General features: G+C 45.2%; 1 protein-coding gene across 1 annotated transcript in view; it reads right to left on the bottom strand.

Annotated features, from left to right (window-relative positions):
• Nucleotides 1–1587: 1587 nt before the first annotated feature.
• LOC124963542 (uncharacterized) overlaps nucleotides 1588–19166 on the bottom strand; it is a 50690-nt gene continuing 33111 nt past the window's right edge. The window contains exon 5 of the mRNA XM_047523284.1: nucleotides 1588–1836. Within this exon, the coding sequence (XP_047379240.1) occupies nucleotides 1721–1836 (116 nt within the window). The 3' untranslated portion in view covers nucleotides 1588–1720. The remainder of the gene's footprint in view (nucleotides 1837–19166) is intronic.

Genomic DNA, 19166 nt, shown 5'->3' on the forward strand with positions numbered 1-19166 from the left:
TATCCTCCACAGGTATCAGTCACAAGACCTGGGGTTGCATCAGTATGTCCCTCCAGTGCGTCCTCTCTCTCTGTTTGCATGGCTGTCTCCTGCCTCCTGAAGCCTTCTGTCACCTTCTGTTTTCATGCACTCGTTTGGTCTGCTGCACCATTTTCTGGGAACTCTACACTGCTTTCCTGCATCAGACCTCTGTTTGCTATGGTGTCTCATCTTTTGCTTCCTGGGTTGTCCATCTCATTTCAGTAAAACGCTTCCTTCTGTAGCTTCCTTCCAATGAGTGTTTGGGAGGTTAATTTTTGAGTTTTTTTTTTTTTTTGTATTTTAAAATGCCTTTGTTTTATGATTTGAGTATGGTTCTAAGTTGATAGAGAAGTCTACAGTTTTCTCCATATACTTTGATTTTGTTTTGTTGAAAAGTATAGTTTCTGTTGGAAACAGTTGACCCTAGAGGTCAAAGGAAACAGTCTACAGAAAATGCCACATAACTTTTGGGGATGCTATACAGAATTTGATTTTCATTTCCATTTTGTCTAAGAAATATCACTGACTTCTGATTTTTCCACCACTCTATTTTGGGATTTTTATATGTTTAATTTAAAAAAGCTCATTCTTGACATTCAAATATTCTTCTTTTATATATCTTTTTCAAAGATAGATCACATGCTATCTTTCCAATGTAATGAATTCTTGCTTTCTAAAAGTTGACTTTTACTTTTGCAGTCTCTGATTCCATCATATTGAAATATCAGTAATTGAATCAGCTGTGAATGCAAAAGAAAGGCTAGGATGTCAAAAATGATATGCATCTCCCTGTGTGGTCCCCACCCATTCCTATCCCAACCACTAGTTTCCCACACCCAGGGTAACCATCATCCTAAATCCATACTCATCATTTCTTTTCCTTGTGTAAAGTTTCATTGCATCCATTAGTATTGAAAACATTTTTCACCTTAGTTTTTAATTTCATGAATAGAAGATCATATTGTTTCAGATGTATTAGGGCTTTTTTTCACTTAAGATTTTCCTGGGGCTGAGGATATAGCTCAGTTGGTAGAGTGCTTGCTTTGTATGTACAGGGCCCTGGGTTCAATTTCCGACACCACCCAAAAAAAAAAAAAAAGATTTTCCCAAAGCTCCTCTGTATCATTGCACTTCACCATGATGACTATAGACTATTGGGTTGTATTTAACTGTAACACAGTTCATTTTTGGACTGCACTGTTTATTGGCATTGGTGTCATGCTGGAGTTCACGCAATTAGAGTACTTGGCTATGAATTTAATATGTGTTTTTATGAATGTGCAAAGTATACTCACAAGAAAACAGGATGAAGTGCTGCATCAAAAGTTATGACAATTCAGCTTTAGGAGTTATTGCCAAATGGCAAAATATTTGAAATCAGTTTCACCTCGACTGGGGAACCTGTGGATCATATCCACTCCAGCCATAGGGTTTCTCACTTCTCACTAGGTCTTAATTTTTGACAACTTAATAAGTGTAAAAAGATATTGCCCAGGAGCGTTCTGCTCCTCTCAGCTGCATTTTGTCTTTGAAGGTCTCCAGGTCTTGAGGAACTTGTGCTGCTTTCATAGGAGCACCAGCTTCTTCTGCAGCAGATGGGATCTGGCTGCACATCACCTATTTTCTTCCTTCCTTATTCACACAGTGCTCGTGAGCTTTTAAACCTTCAACTTGTGCTTGAAAAGTTGTGTTTTGTCCTTTATGAATTGATGTTTGCACTCTGGAGTGTACAGGTTGCAGGTTGGTGGGCTTGTGTCTGGGCACACTGGTGGTTGTCTGTGTGATGCTCCTCCACTAGCTTTTTTGTGTTAAGGTCTAAAAGGGGAAAGAAAAAGGGAGGTGAGTATTTTAGTGTGAGAAATGATGTCTGCAAACCTGAGCAGATAGGAAAGTGTTGAGAAATAAGAATACAGACTCAGGGTACAGAATCATAAAATGTATTCAATTTTTAATGGCAGCTTTAAACCACTGATCAGTCAAGAAGTAAAAGGGTAACATTTCTCACCTGTGGTAGTGTAAACTGGTTCAATCTACTTTGGATTTGTTCAGTATCTGGTCCTGCTGAAGGTATATAGCACTGTGACCGAGGAATTTCGTTCTTAGGTTCATACCCAGGAAAACTGATGTTCCCAAGGAGACATGGTTGCAGTAATCACAGTGGCATTGATGGTAACAGCGAAGTCTTAGAAGCAGCCTAACCATCTAGCAATAGGGGAATAGACATCTAAGTGAATTATGATATGTGATAAAACCAAGATAGAATTTGTTTTATTTTACTCATATCCTGAAGTGTTAAACTGCGGTGAAAGGAACTCAACCAGGGCTCTATGTTTGAACATGGGTGGATATCACGGACATAGTGTCTAACAGAAAAAGAAAAATGTGGAAGGATATATACACATAGTATGATAATTTAAATCTGTAAGCTTGTGTATGACATGTATAAAAACTGCATGGGAATGAGAACCACAAACCTCAGGCAGGAGGGAAAGGAGTGCTGGCTGAGATGGTATCCACTGGCTTCCCTGTGTTTGTAATATCTTAAGTGGTCGGTACATAGGTATTGTATTTTATATCTTTCTGTTTTATGTGTTATATATAAAGTGTTCTGCCGAGTAAGGAGCCCTCATATCTGGTATTGTGTCCTTGTGCATTTTTTCACTAATAGGAATAATCAAGATGTTTTCCTGTTTAGACGTAAACATGACCTGAACAACTTTATTGAACTGTCAATCGGCCATTGTTTAGTATTTCTTAAGCCCAAATTTCTGGGGACTTAATGCTCTCCAGGTAGAGATGGTGAATGTGTGTTCTGGACATGTTTTATCCAAATGAGGATATTCTCGATCCTGAGAATTAGCGTGTCTCTGTGGAAAGGAGCCAACATCCAGTCCATAACACTCCAGGGACAGGAAAGGCCTCCAGTCTATGGGATAGGTTTTTTCCTTTTCTTTTGACATCCTCTGCAAGTGGACTTTGCTTTAACAGATCTTATCCAGATAGGTGACTCCAAGCGGTTGGGAAGACCTGGTGATTCAGAATGATTGCATCCTTTGTTTCCAGCAGGGGGACCCATAATCTAACAAATCTCTGGGAACTCTTGGTACTTGGATTTTTTGTTTTCATTTGCTGTTCTCCACTGTGACCAAAACAGCCAATAAGAACAACTAAGAGGGGGTGAAGTTTATTGGGGTCACATGGTTTCAGAGGTCTCGGTCCCTAGGTGGCTGACTCAGTTTCTCTGGAGTAGAGCAGCTCTCCATGGAGGAAGGACCCAGCAGGAGAAAGCTGCTCAGCTCATGGCGGGTCAGCAAGCAGACACAGGTGGGAAGGGGTCACGTATTCAATACATCCTTCCAGGGCACACCCCCAGTGACCCAACTCCTCTGTGCTATCCCACCTGCTGCTGTTACCACCCTGTCATTCCAACTAGGATGAACTCTTTAGGTTCATCCAGGAGAGTCCTCACAATCCAATCCCTTCACCTCTGTAACACTGGAACAGATGAACATCAGAAAAATGTTTATCAAGCCACATACTCACATGGGACATAACACATATGAGAATATGTAATGAACATACAAACTGACTAGCCTCTGGTCTTTTGCCTAACTCCCTTCTGAGCAGTAAATACACAAGTCAAAATTTGTCGAAACCCTGAAACTTACAGGTCTCCTGGTCCTCTCTGCTCAACTTATCTGTAGTTACTCATATCCCTTCAGTACTTCCTCTCCCCGACCCAGCTGGTGTGTGTTCCTCTCATGTTCATGAGGCCTCTTCCCTGGGCCCACCCTGCTCTTGCTTCCCTCATCCCTTTTCCCGCAGACCTGAGTCAGGACAGGCAGAACTAAGCAGACCACCAGGCTTGGCTTGGGAGGCACACTTGTTTGAAATTCCTGGTCTGATAATTCCCTGTCATCTGAGTCTGCCTTCTGATGCATGCTTGGTCTCTACAAGGTGGGTTTTTGCCTCATAATTTTTTAATGAAATCTGAACACAATGTGTCCATTAAAACAATTCAGGTGCATAGGCCTTGAGTAATGTGTTGGTAAGATGTCAGTGGAAGGGCATGTTCTATGGTCCTGGGATTATAACCTAGTGTTTTGGTGAGCAAGTTCCTCTGGACTGTGTTCATCTTCAGTGAAATTCACTTTCTCCTCCACAGTTTACCCTTAGGTTGTATAGGGCAGTTAGAGGGATTAGGAGTTGAGAATTTCTTCTTCTCCACATGGAAGGTTAGAGGGAGCTGGAGTTCATAATTTCCTTCCCCTACATACCAGGATATAGCAGGCTAAAGTTGCAGTTTTTCTCTTCCCTAGGTCAGTTGGGTCCTGAGAATGAGTTTTTATTTCTCTTACACAATATTTAAATTTCAATTAATATGACATGTACTTCTTTTTAAAATTATGTTTCCATTGTTTGTTTACCAATAACCAGGAGATAGATGACCTCGTGATTTCATTCTTCCAATCCAAAATTAATGGGATACTGATTTGTGATTAGGGAGCGCCTGCTACCTTGCTAACTAAGGGAATGGGACATTGAGGCCACTGTGTTAAAATAGGTGGCTTGAGGCCTCTGTTATCTTTTTCTGTTTCCCTGTTACATATCAAACAGGTTGGTCCTGTCATCTGAACAACAAAGCCCATTCCTTAGGAAGTCTGAGGGTATAATTTTGACGAAGAATAAAGGAGATTCCTTTAACACTTTAGTGCAATCCGTATTGCCTTTCCCAGGTTATATTAGTACCTCCAGGTAACACAGAATATATTATTCATGTTCATTTGCTTATTACTGGAATATAATTTTCACAAGGAAAGAATTTCATTTTGTTCACTGCTTCAAACTGTACCTTGAACATTGCCAAGTACACAAGAACCCAGTAATAAGTATTTTTGAATCAATGAATCTCTTTGATACATGGAGCCCTGTGTGAAGTGACTTCTTTTCTCCATCTGAGTAAAGTCTGCGAATTTTTGCCTTCTCAGCCAGAACTCTGGAAGCAAATTAAGATGAGTGGTTGGATTCAGACACCTAACTTCACTTTCCTGAAGTAGCTAATGAAACACCATTTTTCATTAATTAGTTGTTTCTTAAATCCTTTTCACTGAATAGTTCATCAAAGATATTATTTTTCTGATCCACAGAAAACTCCCCAAGTCCTCTGAAATAATGGGCACTTATTTTAAAATTATTTTGACCAAAAGTAATATTAAAATATTTTCCCATGATAGAAGAAGAAAGTGGACCTTGATTTCAGTAGGACATGATGAATAGTTTGCCATGGATTCTGCTTCCTAACATCCAATGTGGTGTAATGGGTACATTAATCTAGAACATTGTCATCTAATTTCTTTCCAGTCAGTTCTGCCAGATTTCTGCCAGATTCTGAATTTCATGCTCTGCACTCTATGATGAGAGTTAAGAGAAAAGTGAAGATGTGATATAAATTGGTGAGTGTGGAAAGAATATAGAAATGGATTAATGACAATTACTGGTAATGTATCATGAGTTAGGAAAACAGAGCACTTATCTCACAAATGGTCAACTTTCCTGAAATGACTCATTTTGCTTTTGGTACTGGGGATTGATCCCAGGGGAGGTTTACCACTGAGCTCATCTACGACCCTTTTTATTTTTTATTTTGAGACAGAATCACACTAGTTGCTTAGGGACTCATTATGTTGTTGAGGTTGGCCTTGAGCTTGTGAGTCATTTTTAACATGGCAATGGATACTATTTTGTTTTTATTGGGAATTATTAAGCATTTTTTATTCTTAGTATGTTGGGTCATTGAAATGTTCACCAGACAACGCCGTACAGTGCCTGGTGAATGTTTCACTATGGAATTGTGTCCAGTGCTCTGTCCAGAAGTCCTGCTCTGACCAGGGCATCTAGGTCAGCTGGATCTCTAAGGGGGAGGATCCCTTAGACTACTCAAAGGAGGTTGTTTTGTGTTTCTGACTTCGATAGAAAAGTCCCCAGACGATGGCAGTAGTCATCTCATGTTGTGGCAGGGGCTGGGGAGATTTTTATGTGTCTCATGAGGCACCCACTCTTGAGCTCATCTTGATCTGGTGTTAGGTGTGAGAAGGTCTGTTCCAGTGTAGCCACTGACTGCTTATCAGAGGCACACACAACCCTGTGACATGACACCCCTGTGGTTGTGGGAATCCCCTGAGGAAAGGGAAAGTAGAAGGGCTTAGCCTGACCTGTCTGCAGTGGGCTTCTGCTCTAAACCGTGAAAAGCAAATGTGCTTAATTTCACTGGGCTCACAGAATGAGGATCACAATGAGTACTGAGAACTGTGAGCCATATGTGAACTATGTTCAAGAGACTTTCTAGAATGTGATCACAGAAATATTTTGAAAGGTTTTAGGGAGTCAGTGTTTAGATTGCCTGTTGTAATAAACTTTCTTCTTGGCATTTATAATATAGTGACTTGTATGCATTCCTATACACATATCCTGTCTGACACTGCTCTGATGCACAGGGGTAGGTGGATGTTAATTGGAAACAGTTTTCTTATTCTAATAAGCAGAATTTCTTTGCTGACATCCTTGGTCTGTCACATCTACTCCCAGAAGAAGAAACTGTTGGTAACATGAAAGTCACCATCAAAATTTTCCTTGATCTGGAATATGAACTGTGATGTTTACTGAAATCCCCTGGGAATTTATAAAACTACAGATTCTGCCTTACCAGGGTTCAATGGGGGCCATGTGCCCATGCAGCTATTTTGTGAAGCACCTGTTGAATATCAAGACTTTTGATGATAAATTCATTTACGGAGACTGTAATACTTCATAGATCTTTGTATTTGGTGAGTCATAAAAAGTATCTGAGTAGATTATCTTTTACAAAAATGTCCACAAAAATCTGAGTTAGTATGTGTAACAGATCTTAGATGTTATATTTTATTATTTACAAAATAATGAAACAATAACATGGGCTGAGCTAAAATATATCCTCCAGATCTTAGACATTCTGTAATAAATCTGTATCACTTAAAGATTGGAATTGGTAATCTTTGGGTAACAAAATGGAGGTAAAGGTATCAAAGCAAATGGTCATCAGTTTAAAATTGTATTTTCTGTGATTTGGGGTAAATAGTAATGTTGTGGTATGTATTACTTAGTTGACTAAATAGGTTGATAATTGTTTTTGGAACATTTAGGTGCCATCGAACTGAGGTTGTTGGCGCCGTGTCAGGTTTCTAAGGGAAGCTAGGCCTGTTCAGTGACATGGAGCCGTCACTGTCAGGATAGCCATCCTGTTACACCTGCAGCCTGAGTGCAGTCTCGGACAGGAAATACGTCCGGTCCCTTTTCCTAAACTTCAGGCTACCTGTGCACATTTCAGAATGATTCCTAGCCATTTTCTCATCCTTTGGGCTATTCCCCTCACATTTTATATTGAGGCTTTAAGAATAAAAGAATGTTCTATAAAGAAAACCTTGTGATTTGTGTTGTATAATATTTAATAGGTTCATTCAGAAATCAGAAATCCATTTAAAGTTATTTGCATCTGAGCCAAATGAAACATATTGTAGGCATCCTTCAGAAGATAAAAGTTTATCTCTTTATCTTCAGCCAAAAAGAAGAATAATATTATGGCATTTGCAGACAAATGGGTGGAATTAGAGAATAACATGTGCTTTTTTGATTGAGTGAAATTCACATATTGGCAGCCCATTTTATCAGATGTGTATTTGGATGCCATTTACAGTTACACACTTTTAACTTTATATATTTTTATAGTAATACTGGATTTTTGTAGTTTTTCTCAAAACAGAAGGTCTAGGCTCACAAGCCCACATACACTGGTTAGCTTGAACGTGTTCTTCAGTTTGGTGTATCCCTCAGTATTCCCTGTTGTTATCTATTTCATCAGCTTCCCTACTCCTGCTACCTCCCTGGCTTCCATAGTTACCACCTACTGTTTATGAATTAGGGACCCCAGGGCTACAACATTGCATTCTCTGAATATCACAAGTCACACTTTTCATTTAGCCATGCGTGACATAGCTGGTAATATTTAGAAGCAAATGTTAGATTTTTAAAAACTCAAAGTGATCTTGTCCAAAAGAGCTTTGGGTAGGTATATAACATATATCAATATTAAGTAAAGAACACAGTTTTTATAATGTCATCCATTGAAAAGTTGACACATTTCTGACATACTTTTTATTTTTTGGGAGGCATTATTTATAGGGAATGATAGCAGATATGTAGTAGTGAAATGAGAAGCTTTTCATCCATTTTATTCTTTTTCTCATTATTTTTATGAATAAGGATAAATACTTATTCCAGTGCAGATGTTTCCCACTTCTTTGAATGGATGCTGGGTGTCATCTGCTACTCGGATGTCTGCATATTGTACTTGGCACTAGTGATGATGTTAACCTCTTGTTTTCTAGCAGCTGTGCTCAGGATCCTCTGTGTGCCACCTTCTGCAATACAAGCTGCTCTCTTCAAGTCCTTTATTGACTTCCTGGTTATGGAACATCATGGTCTTCTGCTGTTTGAGAATGGCAAAGTATTGTTCCTGAGTGTGGAAGATGGTTATGTGGAAGTTTCCAGGAAGGACAGATCATTGATAATGTAATCTGTGTGTCTCACCAATGAACTGATTTTCCCCTTTTGGTTTTAAGGAAGATGGTGGCTTCAAACACGTCTGTGCACATGGGAAACCAGGCATCTGCTTCATTTTGAAGAAGCATTCATGATTCATTTGAAGAAGACATGAGAAGAAAGAACTGAACTTCTGGTATAATGCAGGTTCCTTGCATTGCAAATGGGTTCAAAGAGACAAAAGTTGCTTCATGAGATTTTATTACATTTTTCCTGAGAAGTTTCACACATGGGTGAGTCCCTGACATGTTTAGAAACCATTTAAGACACCTTTTTTCCTGAATTGAATCAGAGCCCACCAATACCTGCCTCTGCATTTCTGGCCTGCACATTGCCACCCAACACACAGACTCCCTCAGATGTGAGTGTGGACATGGTGCTATGCCTCCTTTCAGGTCAAGCCCTTAACACTGACCTCTCTCTTCTTTTTCTCATCTATCCTTCCTGAACATCCAGAAACTTCCATTCTAAAGGGCAGGAATAGTCTATGGCCTTTGATATGTGTTCGCTCCCTGCCCTGGGCTAAGCCCAGGAGACACCCTGCTGCCAGGCTTACTAGGACACTCTTGTACTTCTTTCTGCTCTGCTCCTCTAAGCTTGCATGAACCAAGCAGCTCTCTCCCACCTGCTTATTGTAGAGGGGCCTTGAGGATCTACGAGTAAAGACTCGGATGACACTCGCCTTCTTGAACCATTTTTTTGGCCATGAACCTGGGTCTTGCTTTTGGAGAAGAGGTGCTGCTCAAGGCTGTGGTGACGCTGGATGTCATTGCAGAGGATTCCAAAGTTGATTCGAAGAACGTGGGACCTGGCAACATCAGCAAAGCCCAGAAACTGTAAGCCACCTCAGCCTGTCCATTTGCTCTTTGGGGCTTCTAGAACATATATCCAGGAGCTGAGGCTTCTTGCTTTCTCGTGTGGGTGTGGAGTGGCACCAGGAGAAAAGAATGAATAAGGATGGTGTTTACCTTCCTTCCCTTTACCTTGTCTCACTTGCTGATGGGTCTTTTTCTCAGAATGAAGTCATAGTTGATGCGAGGATTCATGGAATAGAAAACATTTCCGTTGTCAGGGATCTTCAGCTCTGGAGAGAGAGGGGCAGAGGGGTGGTAGGTGACCCTCAAGGGGTACCCTACAGGACACCTGCAACACCTGAGAACCTCTGCCAGGTCAGGCCTGAGCCACAGACCTGAAAGCCCTCCGATCCAGCTACAGTTCTACCAAAGATTTCCTCAGTGGTTTTTCTCTGAGGAAAGACTGTGCACAGGAACTAAACCAAACTAACACCTTTCAGTGAAAAAGCACCTTGGACCCCAGAAAGTCTCAGTTCAGGTTGGACCTGCCCAAGAGACACTGCTAGAGTTTGCATCAGGATTTGCCCCAACACCTCATGTGCTGAAGCTCTTCTCCCCAGTGAAGCAATGTTCACACATGGGTTTTCAGGGAAGCATTTGATGGTGAGTGCTTTGACCTTCTCAGTGCATTAATCCATTCATAGATGACTGCAGTCCTGGGAGGTGGCATAAATTGGAAGTATTTTGTGCATGGATGAAGGATGACTTCAGCAGACATGTACTCTCAGGAACTCTTTTTTTCAGGTCAGCTCCACTTCCTCCTTGTCATTATCCTTCATTCTGGTTATTTTATGTCTTCTTGTGCTTTTTGTATTCCTCCTCCTCCTCCCCCCCCCTCCCCCTCCCCCTCCTTCTCCTTTCTCTCTCTGTGACCTATTTGCCACGCTCTGAGTAGCTTTCCTCTCCCACACACTTCTGCCTATGTATGGCCTCAGTTAAGCACCCCAAAATGGAGTCAGTTCATAATGAATGTAAAGTGGTGAACCCAGGAGCAAAAGAAATGTTTCTTCATTTAAGTATTTTTCTCAGGTACTTGTCGCAGTCATGAAAGGATGCCTAACAGAGGCACCATACTTCTGCCCTTGGTGGTGACCACCTCCAGCTGGGCCACACTTTCTAAAATAGAGGCCACATCCCCACAGTTTCCCTAATGCCAACAAGAGTTCCAAAGACTAGGAGAGGGCTGGCATCACTGCAATCCGTAATCCATATATGCCATAACACACAGAGGGTTCCATGTACCCAGCTAGTCCTTCCTTTGGATATCTGTTACCCACAATCCTCCATGGCCCAGAGCCTGCTCTCAACCAATGCTGAGTTGGATGTGTCTACTTCTGATTCCACTTCCTTAGCCTATTCTTTTTTTTTTTTGGGCGGGGGTACAGGGATTGAACCCAGTGGTCCTTAAAGACTGATCCATACTCCCAGCTCTTTTCATTTTAGACAGGGTCTCACTATTTTGCTGAGGCTGACTTGAAACTTGTGATCCTCCTGCCTCACTTTCCCAAGACTTGGGATTACAGGCAATGCCATGCCTGCATCTTAGCCAATCTTGGTCTCAGCCTTTCTGGTGTGTAAGACTGCCAACCTTACACTTGGCTTATGAAAATGTTAGTCTGACCATATGAGCCATAAGGATGGTGTGTTTCACTGTGCACAGACTGGGATCATGACTGCTTTGAGTGTCTGGCTCACAGGAAGGAGAACAACCATGGAATTATTCACAGGTCAGCTTTGTGGCCTATGTGCTTAGGATGCCCTTAGCTGACACAGGAAGGGATAATAACCTGATGTTCTGATCTCATTTGGAGATGGGCACACAGGCACAAAGGACTGAGAATTTTCAAAAGACAACCCAAACAGGCTGTCTCCTGACCTGTACATGTTATTGAGTCCTGTTCCCAGTTGATACTGTACTGACATTCCTCCCAATAGGCAGGGCTTCTCATGTCCTACACAAGGTTTTTAACATGTGCCGCTTCAGTCCACATCAGCGCCAATTCACTTGTAGCCCATTTTTTCCCATCTTAGTCTGAAATCATCCCTATCAGTGACCCATGGTGCATACTGCTGCTTGAAGGAGCCTTTCTTCTTTGCCCCTCATGGATGTTAGCTCTGAAATGGCTGATCAGCTGTAGGGGAGGACACATGTTAGGGAGGTCCAGCAGACCCTGGGGCACAGAGAATCTACAGATTTTAGGCGCACATCAGTGCAGTTTCCTTGGTGCACAAGGCCCACCATACACTCTTTGGCTGTTTTTCTAGGCTAAGGCATTCTTCCGTTGGGCTGTGAGTTGTCCTGACTCTGCTCGTTGATCATTTCTCCCCACCATCTTATTATCCCACTTATTCTGATGTTTGGAGATGATTTGCAGGAGCTCAAATTCTTTCCTCCTTAAGTAGGTGTTGGTCCAAAACTCTGTGTATGATAGCAGGAGCCCTATCCTGGCAGGTCACCTGGATCAGGGTGGGAGATGGGTCATTAGGGTATGTGCCCTGGTGGGAGGACAGTGTTCAGGGACATTCAGGAGACACCTCAGCTATGAACACAAGGGCACCATCTTGTTATCCTGCTACTTGAGTCTGGCCTCCATTAATTATATGGGGTCCTCTGATGGGCTCATACAACAGGCTGCCTGTACCTGCTCTTGTCCTGTGTGGAGCCACATGTCACTCAGAGTAGAAGGACCAAAAACCTGTGCACAGACAACACTCTACTCCCACCAAGATCGGAGGACTGGGCCAGGGCGTGCTATATCCCAGCTCTGTTCTGGGATGAAGGGTGACTTTATACATGGCACAGGCAGAAGCCCTAGAGGCTTTGGTCCTGAAGCCGGAGCACAAAACAAGCCCCTAAGCTAGCAGGGGGGGGGATTGAACATGGCTCCTCTGCAGCTGGACACCTGGAACATTGGGGCATATACTTCACATCCATGTACATTCTCAAAAGAGACGCTCCAGCCCCTTCAAGGGCTATGTGGACTCTGACACTCCTGGCCTCCTGCATGGCTCCTAGATGTGTGCAGACCTGGTCATGCCAAGGAGGCCCTCAGCCCCTCCCCACACACACAGGAGCAATCACCGCCACCTCCTGTTCTCCAACCACCAAGGGTCTGTCTCAGAAATACCAAGGTCCACACTGTGAAGCCTCCACCCTAGACACCTGCCTGGCCTCCTCTGCCCACAGCTCTTGCTCTTGCACTGAGGCTGCAAAGCCCACAGCCTGCAGACCCACTCACACCTGGAGCTGGCGTGCTGGCCTCTCCCTCCCTCAGGTCAAGGCCTCGACACTGACTTCTCTCTTCTTTATTCCTATCATTCCCGAGCATTCAGATGCTCCTATTCAAGAGGACAGGGCTGGTCCGTGGTGTTCGCTGTGTTTTCTGCCTTTTCCAGTGTGGGCACGCGGGAGACATCCTGCTGTCAGCCTCACAGGGTGCTCTTGTACTCCGCCATGCTCTGCCATGCTCCGCCATGCTCAGCTTCTCTAGCTGAATATGTGGCAGTGAGGAACTAGACTCCCCGTTACTTCTGATGACCATGGGAAGGGTCCTGGGCGACACTGAAGAGGTGCTTCTCAAAGATGCAGTAATGCTGGACATCATTGCTGAGGACTCTGAATTCGACTCCAAGGATAGTGGGGATGGCAACACCTCCACAGAATCTCAGAAATTGTGGGACACTTCAGGTCCACAGTGCTCTTTTGCGGGTTCTGGAAATTATACCCGTGCACTGAGCCCTCTAGGCTCCTTGGGTTAGCCAAAGATTGAGGATGTAGTCAGAGACAACATTGTCCCCAGTATGTCACTGAATAGGAAACCTGGACTTTGCACAGGATCTGCCCCTAAGCTTCTTTATCCCCCAAAATGCTGCCTGCACTTCTGGTTACCTTGCCTCCCTCTGCCTGTTTCTTCTTCTGAAAGGTATATACAAAGGCCACCTACCCTACTAACATTGAAAGGACTTCAGCTTACTGCCCTTGGTGCTGTCCTGACTCATCCCTCTGCCCTGCTCAGAGTTCATGGACATTTCCTTTGGGACCTTATCACCTCCCAGGAGTCAGCACCCCTGGCTGCAATGGTGAACTGGGGTTGGGACAGGAACATGGGCTGTGAGCAGGGAACAGCAGGCCTAGGCACAGAGACCAGACGGAAGCTCAACCCACTCTGCCCAGCCACCCAGACACTCGCCTCATCCATCAGCATGAAGCTCTCTGCCCTCAGGTCTGGAGGGAATGTTAGCACATGAGGCTTTTTCTCCCTCAGCCCTTTCTCTGGCCACAGGATAAGGCCAGCAAGACTACCAATAGAACTGGCTCTAGAGTTGGGGACAGGACTGGATTCAGAAGTGGAACAAGAGCTGCAGCTACTTGGGACTCCAGAGCTGGCACTAAATCTAACGCTGGAACTGCCTCTTGCTTCCAAAGAGATGCTGGAGCTGACTCAAGCTCTGGATCTGATGCTGGTGCTGCCACTTGACTGGGCTCCACGGAAGCTCCTGGAGAAGGCTCTACTCTGCAGTCGATCTTAGACTCGCATTGGACTGAGGCTGCAGCTACAGGAGAAAATGACTGCCTTTCCCTGAGCTTCGCAGAAACAGATAATACCTCTCTCCGCCAGGAAGGAAGACCACATCCTCAGAGCCCACACGGGGCCTATTCCCAGACAGGGGCCATTGCCTGAGTGGCCAAAGGCTTGTAATTGTTCCCAGTCCAACACCAGACTTGCAGGCTAAAATGTGACCTTTCTTCATTTACCCTTATGTACCCACCCAGGCCTCCTCGCCCTCAGGCTGTCTCGATGTGCTTCATGTCCTCAGGCTGGGCCAGCAGGTAGTGGGTACAGTGCTCCAGGTTCAAGCCATCCATGTTGAGCTGCATGAAAGGCGGCAGCAGCTGGAGGCACGGAAGGCCTGGAGGCTGAGGGAAATCCTGTGTACCCCAGCACCCAGGATGAAAGGCACGGCACTGTGAACAGGCAGGTGTGCGGTCAGCAGAAGCCTGGCCTCTCCCTCCTCCAGCCTCCCATAGCACCCCTGTGGGCCTTGGCTCCTGTGACTCCGTCTCCCCCACAGGCCAGCCCACCCCAGCCAGGACCCACTGACTGTACAGGCTGTGATAGGACAGGTCTCTAGGCAAAGAACCTCCATCAAAACAGGCTCCAGATCCATGGTGTGACCCGCTCTCCCCGCCTCTGGGGAGGCCTGACACTTTTCTTTTTGTTTGCTACATGCTTTCCAAACTGGAATGCAGCCTCCAGGAGGGTCTGTCCTCCTGTTCATCATTATCGGGGCTCCAGATGCACCTCATAGCCAGGCTTGTGCTGCCACACTACCTCGTTCTCTGCGAGCCTGTGTGCATCTTGCTTCCCACGGACACTATTCTTCTGAAGGGCACAGCTTGCCCCCTGTACTGGCTGCGTGCCCCTGAAGAGCAACTAGCTCTTGTTCAAAAAAGTGAGGCCCAGGGTAAGTGCCACTGGTCTCCAAATCTCTGTGGTTCAATGGGAGGACAGGGTAGCGCCGTCAGAATGGGTGGGCTGTTGTGGGATCGACTGTCACAGGAGCTGATTCTGAGGCCAAGGTCGCCTGTTAGTTCACCAGATTGCCAAGACTCTACCTACAGCTGTCTACCTTCCTCCTCCTACAGTAGAAGCTCCAGACCTTAGACGGCAAGCAGGACTCAGGATTGTGGAACCAGTGTTTTCTCGGCCTTCCCAAGCCACAAGACCTTGTATATCCCCACACTGGAGACAACAGCCCTCCAGGTCCACTCCACTTTTAGTTGACCCAGTTGTCCACTATCTTCACTGGAGTCGGGCAAGACGCAGCCATGTCTCCTGGAGGCCAGGCTGATGTCACATGTAGAATATGTACTTTTGACATCTGAGGTTTCTGGCAGACTCTGATAAAATGGTACAAGATAGCACAGATTTCCCCGTTTTTCACTGAATCATGCAACGTGCCCGGAAAAATGTCTTCACACAGTAGGTGCTTCCTATATGCTCCTCAAAGAATGAGCCAACCAGCTGCTTCCACATATCTCACTGAGCATGGGTGCTGCCAGCCCTCCTGGCCCCTGTCTGGCTATGACTAGGATGGGAATTCTCTATGGAATCTGGAACATCCTTTATGAATGCAAAATTGCTTTGCCCAAACCTGAGTTAAATGAGGCCCCTGAAGGATGGGAATGTGACACTAGATAAACCCAGAGCCCTCACTGAGTCCACCTGAAAATGAGCTGGGAACACTATCAAGGGTGAGGCCCAGTGTGAGTAGGCTGCTCCACACACTTCTGTGGCCCAGCCGGAGGCAGCGTGGTTTAGTGTGACAAGGTGTCCACTCCCTGATGCAAGGCTGTGCAGATACTTCAGGACTCATCCCAAGGTCCTGACTACACCCTACAAGGGTGGTCCTTTAAACTCCCCAGTTTTCACACAGCAAATTGGGACTTAGAGAGGAACAGGCCATTTTCAAGTTCCAACAAGGAGGTGGCTTTTTCCTTGGGTTAGGAGGTTGGGAGCTCACTTTGGGAACAGTACCTACTGAGTAGTGATGAACCTTGAGAAGTTATACACAAAGTGGTGCCCAAGTTTGGACTCCTGCATACAAGGCAGGCATGACCTGCTTCATGAGCTCTTCCTGCCTGTTTGATTCAATGTTCTCTACTCTGCAGATCCCATCCATGTTCTGAGTGGATGCATTTTCACCATGGGGTGGGACCAAGAATGGTGGGTTCAAAGATGGAAATGGTAGCAAACAAAAGTGACTCCAATAAAGTGAAGTAAAACCATTATGGAACATTTGTCCTCAGTACACACACACACACACACACACACACACACAGGGAGTAGGGGTGGGGAGAAGGAGAGTCCTGGGCCATTTGTGAGTGATCAGACATGAAGGCCTGCCTCAGCTAACCTGTCCTTCGGTATACTCAGTGTTACTCTTGAACTTCTCTGGGAAAATTGCCAGAGGCTCTGGCATGTAGGCAAAGACCCAACCAGTGTTCCCACACTTGGGAAACAGGGCACCCCTGAGATTCCCGGAGGCCTGAGCCTCAGCAAGCTGTGGAACAATAGAACATCCCTCTCTCTCCAGTATCCCCAGGCAAGTGAGCTGCTGTGCACAGGAGTGCTAAATGATGGGAGGACCCATGGCATGGGACACTTTGGACATACCATGACCGCAGGCTCCTTTCTCTGGCTTCACTTGCTCCACTGAGCATGGACAACACTGCAACCCCTGGGGGCTAGCATCAGCACTATGCCCCAGGGAGGCAACCCCAAATCAAAACCTTTACCTTTGTGTGGGTGTTGTCAAGGCAATGAGGTCTCAGGGTCCCAGGCACAAAGCAGTAAGACCTCTAAACTCCAGGGGAAATGAAGGGATATCAGAGTCTCCCTTGTTTCTTCTTTCCCTCTGCCCGACCTAGAGTGTCGTCCTCACCTCAGCCAGGGCTATGACCCTAACCCCATACCCAAACAAGGATCGTTAGATTCCAAAAAGTACAGTCCTTCCCTGGACCCAGGAGGAGTGGCCCAGTGTAACAACACCCTCTGCAAACCCAGGTCTATATTACCCCAAGCCCCAGGGTTGCTTTGAGAGAACCCAGGAAGGGAAGAGTATTTTCCAAGGATCATGGTGGGCAAGTGATTCATGGATGGTGAACTGTGGCTACCAGAAGCTACTGGGAGCATATATGACCTTTGAGTCCCTGGCTCATGCACATTGATTTTTTTTTTCACTTATTTTTTAAAGGAAGTGAGGCTTTCATATGGCACCCCCACACTAAGCGGTGGTCTCATACTTCTTCCATGGGAGCAAATGGGCAATGGATCTCATATGTCCTTTCAAGAACATGTCAGGAGCATCTCCAGTCCATTCTGACCCTGGGAACCTTGGGGACATACCAACGACAATGTAGCATTTCTCCACTTCACGTGCAATATCCCAGGTGAGAACCCCATATTCCACTCTGGACTCTGCTCCTGTCATGTGCCCTGAAGTGTCCTACTTCTAATCTGCCACAGTTTCTTAATTGTCCTTGTATGGTTAGTACATGGAACCCAGGGGACTTGTGCCCACCCCATGTTTCTATGGTCAACCATTGAGATCTAAAGAAAAGGTGGTGACACTGTGGAATATGTCTGGGAACGTCTGGATGATGCAAAGTCCCACCCTTCAGGTTCTCCTCTTCAAGGTAATGGGAGGAGAGGGAGCCAGAAAGGTTCTGTCAGGTAGAGAGAGAGTGAGAACTGACTGAGCCTCAACAAAGTGCCCAGGTCTCGGTGCAGAGTTTGTTTTATGTGGAATTGCTAGGGTCCCTAAGAAAACCTGTTTCCCTCTAGGCAAAGAGACAGTGGAATCCCTCAGTGTGGTCAGGCTGCCGTGCTTCTCAGATCCCTGGGAGATCCCAGGTATGTGGAGGTGGGGAGTCCACACACCATGCCAGGCTGCACCTGAGCACCTCTACCTAGATTTGAGCATGTGTATATGCATCAGGTATCATCAGAACCATGTCCCCTTCAACAAGGTGGGCTTAAAGACACTGAGGTTCAGATTGCTCTGAACTAGCCCCGCCCTCTGGACTTTCTAGTCCCTGTTCTTTAGGAGGCAACAACAATTCTGGGCCCACACATCCCAGGAGAATCCAGGTAGTGTTCCTACCTCTAGCCTTCATGACCCACAAGACAATGCACGGATGGACAAAATCATAGTCCTCTGCACCACGGAGATGGTCCCAGCGCACTGCTCAGGACACATTCTCCCAGCATCCATGGAACCCAGCATGCTCGGGGTCTTGGTGTACATTGGCCTGCAGAGACCTGGAGGAGCAGGGAACACACAGGCTGAGATCTAAGACCCTAGATCCTGTGATTGGAGCTGCCTACTGACATGGACAAACAGCTCACTGCACACAGTCACCACTGCCTGTCACTGAGAGTCAATTGAGACCCTGCAGAGTTGGAGCGGATGTAGTATCCCCAGGAGTAGGGGTGAACTGCATCCAATTACAATGATGGTTTCCACAAAAAAGACAAATTTTAGGATTTCACTTATCTCGTGTTCCCAGTAATCAGGTTCATAAAAACAAAATAGAATATTCTTTTCTTTGGCCTGAGGAGGGGACTAGAATTCAGTATTGATAGTAAGAGCCCATGAGTTCTGGAGTTGGGTGGTGGTGATGGCTGTGAAGCAACATGAATGCACTTAAAAATGGCTAAAAATAGGGGCTGGGGCTGGGGCTGGGGCTCAGTGGTAGAGTACTTGCTTAGCATGTGTGAGGCACTGGGTTCAATTCTCAGCACCACATATTAATAAAAATCAGTACAATAAAGGTCTATCAGCATCTAAAAATATATTTTTTAAAATGGCTAAAATTACAAAATGGATGTTTTGTGTATTTTACCAGAATTACAAAATTAGGGAAATTGTTAGTTTACTCTCCTGGGGTTGTTTGTGTGGTGATGGCAGAATACAAGAGACTAATTTATAGAAGAGATTTTATTGCACAAAGTTCTGGAGGTTGGAAATCCAGTATCAGGTGCCATGTTCTGAGGATCCTTTTGCTGTGCCTTCCTGTTGTGGAAGGTAAACAGGGAGGGACAAGGGCTACTTTGAGAAGTCTCTTGTGTGAGGACCTTATTGCCATTCTCA

This window comes from Sciurus carolinensis, chromosome 13, assembly GCF_902686445.1.
Source record: "Sciurus carolinensis chromosome 13, mSciCar1.2, whole genome shotgun sequence".
Taxonomy (NCBI): Eukaryota; Metazoa; Chordata; class Mammalia; order Rodentia; family Sciuridae; genus Sciurus; species Sciurus carolinensis.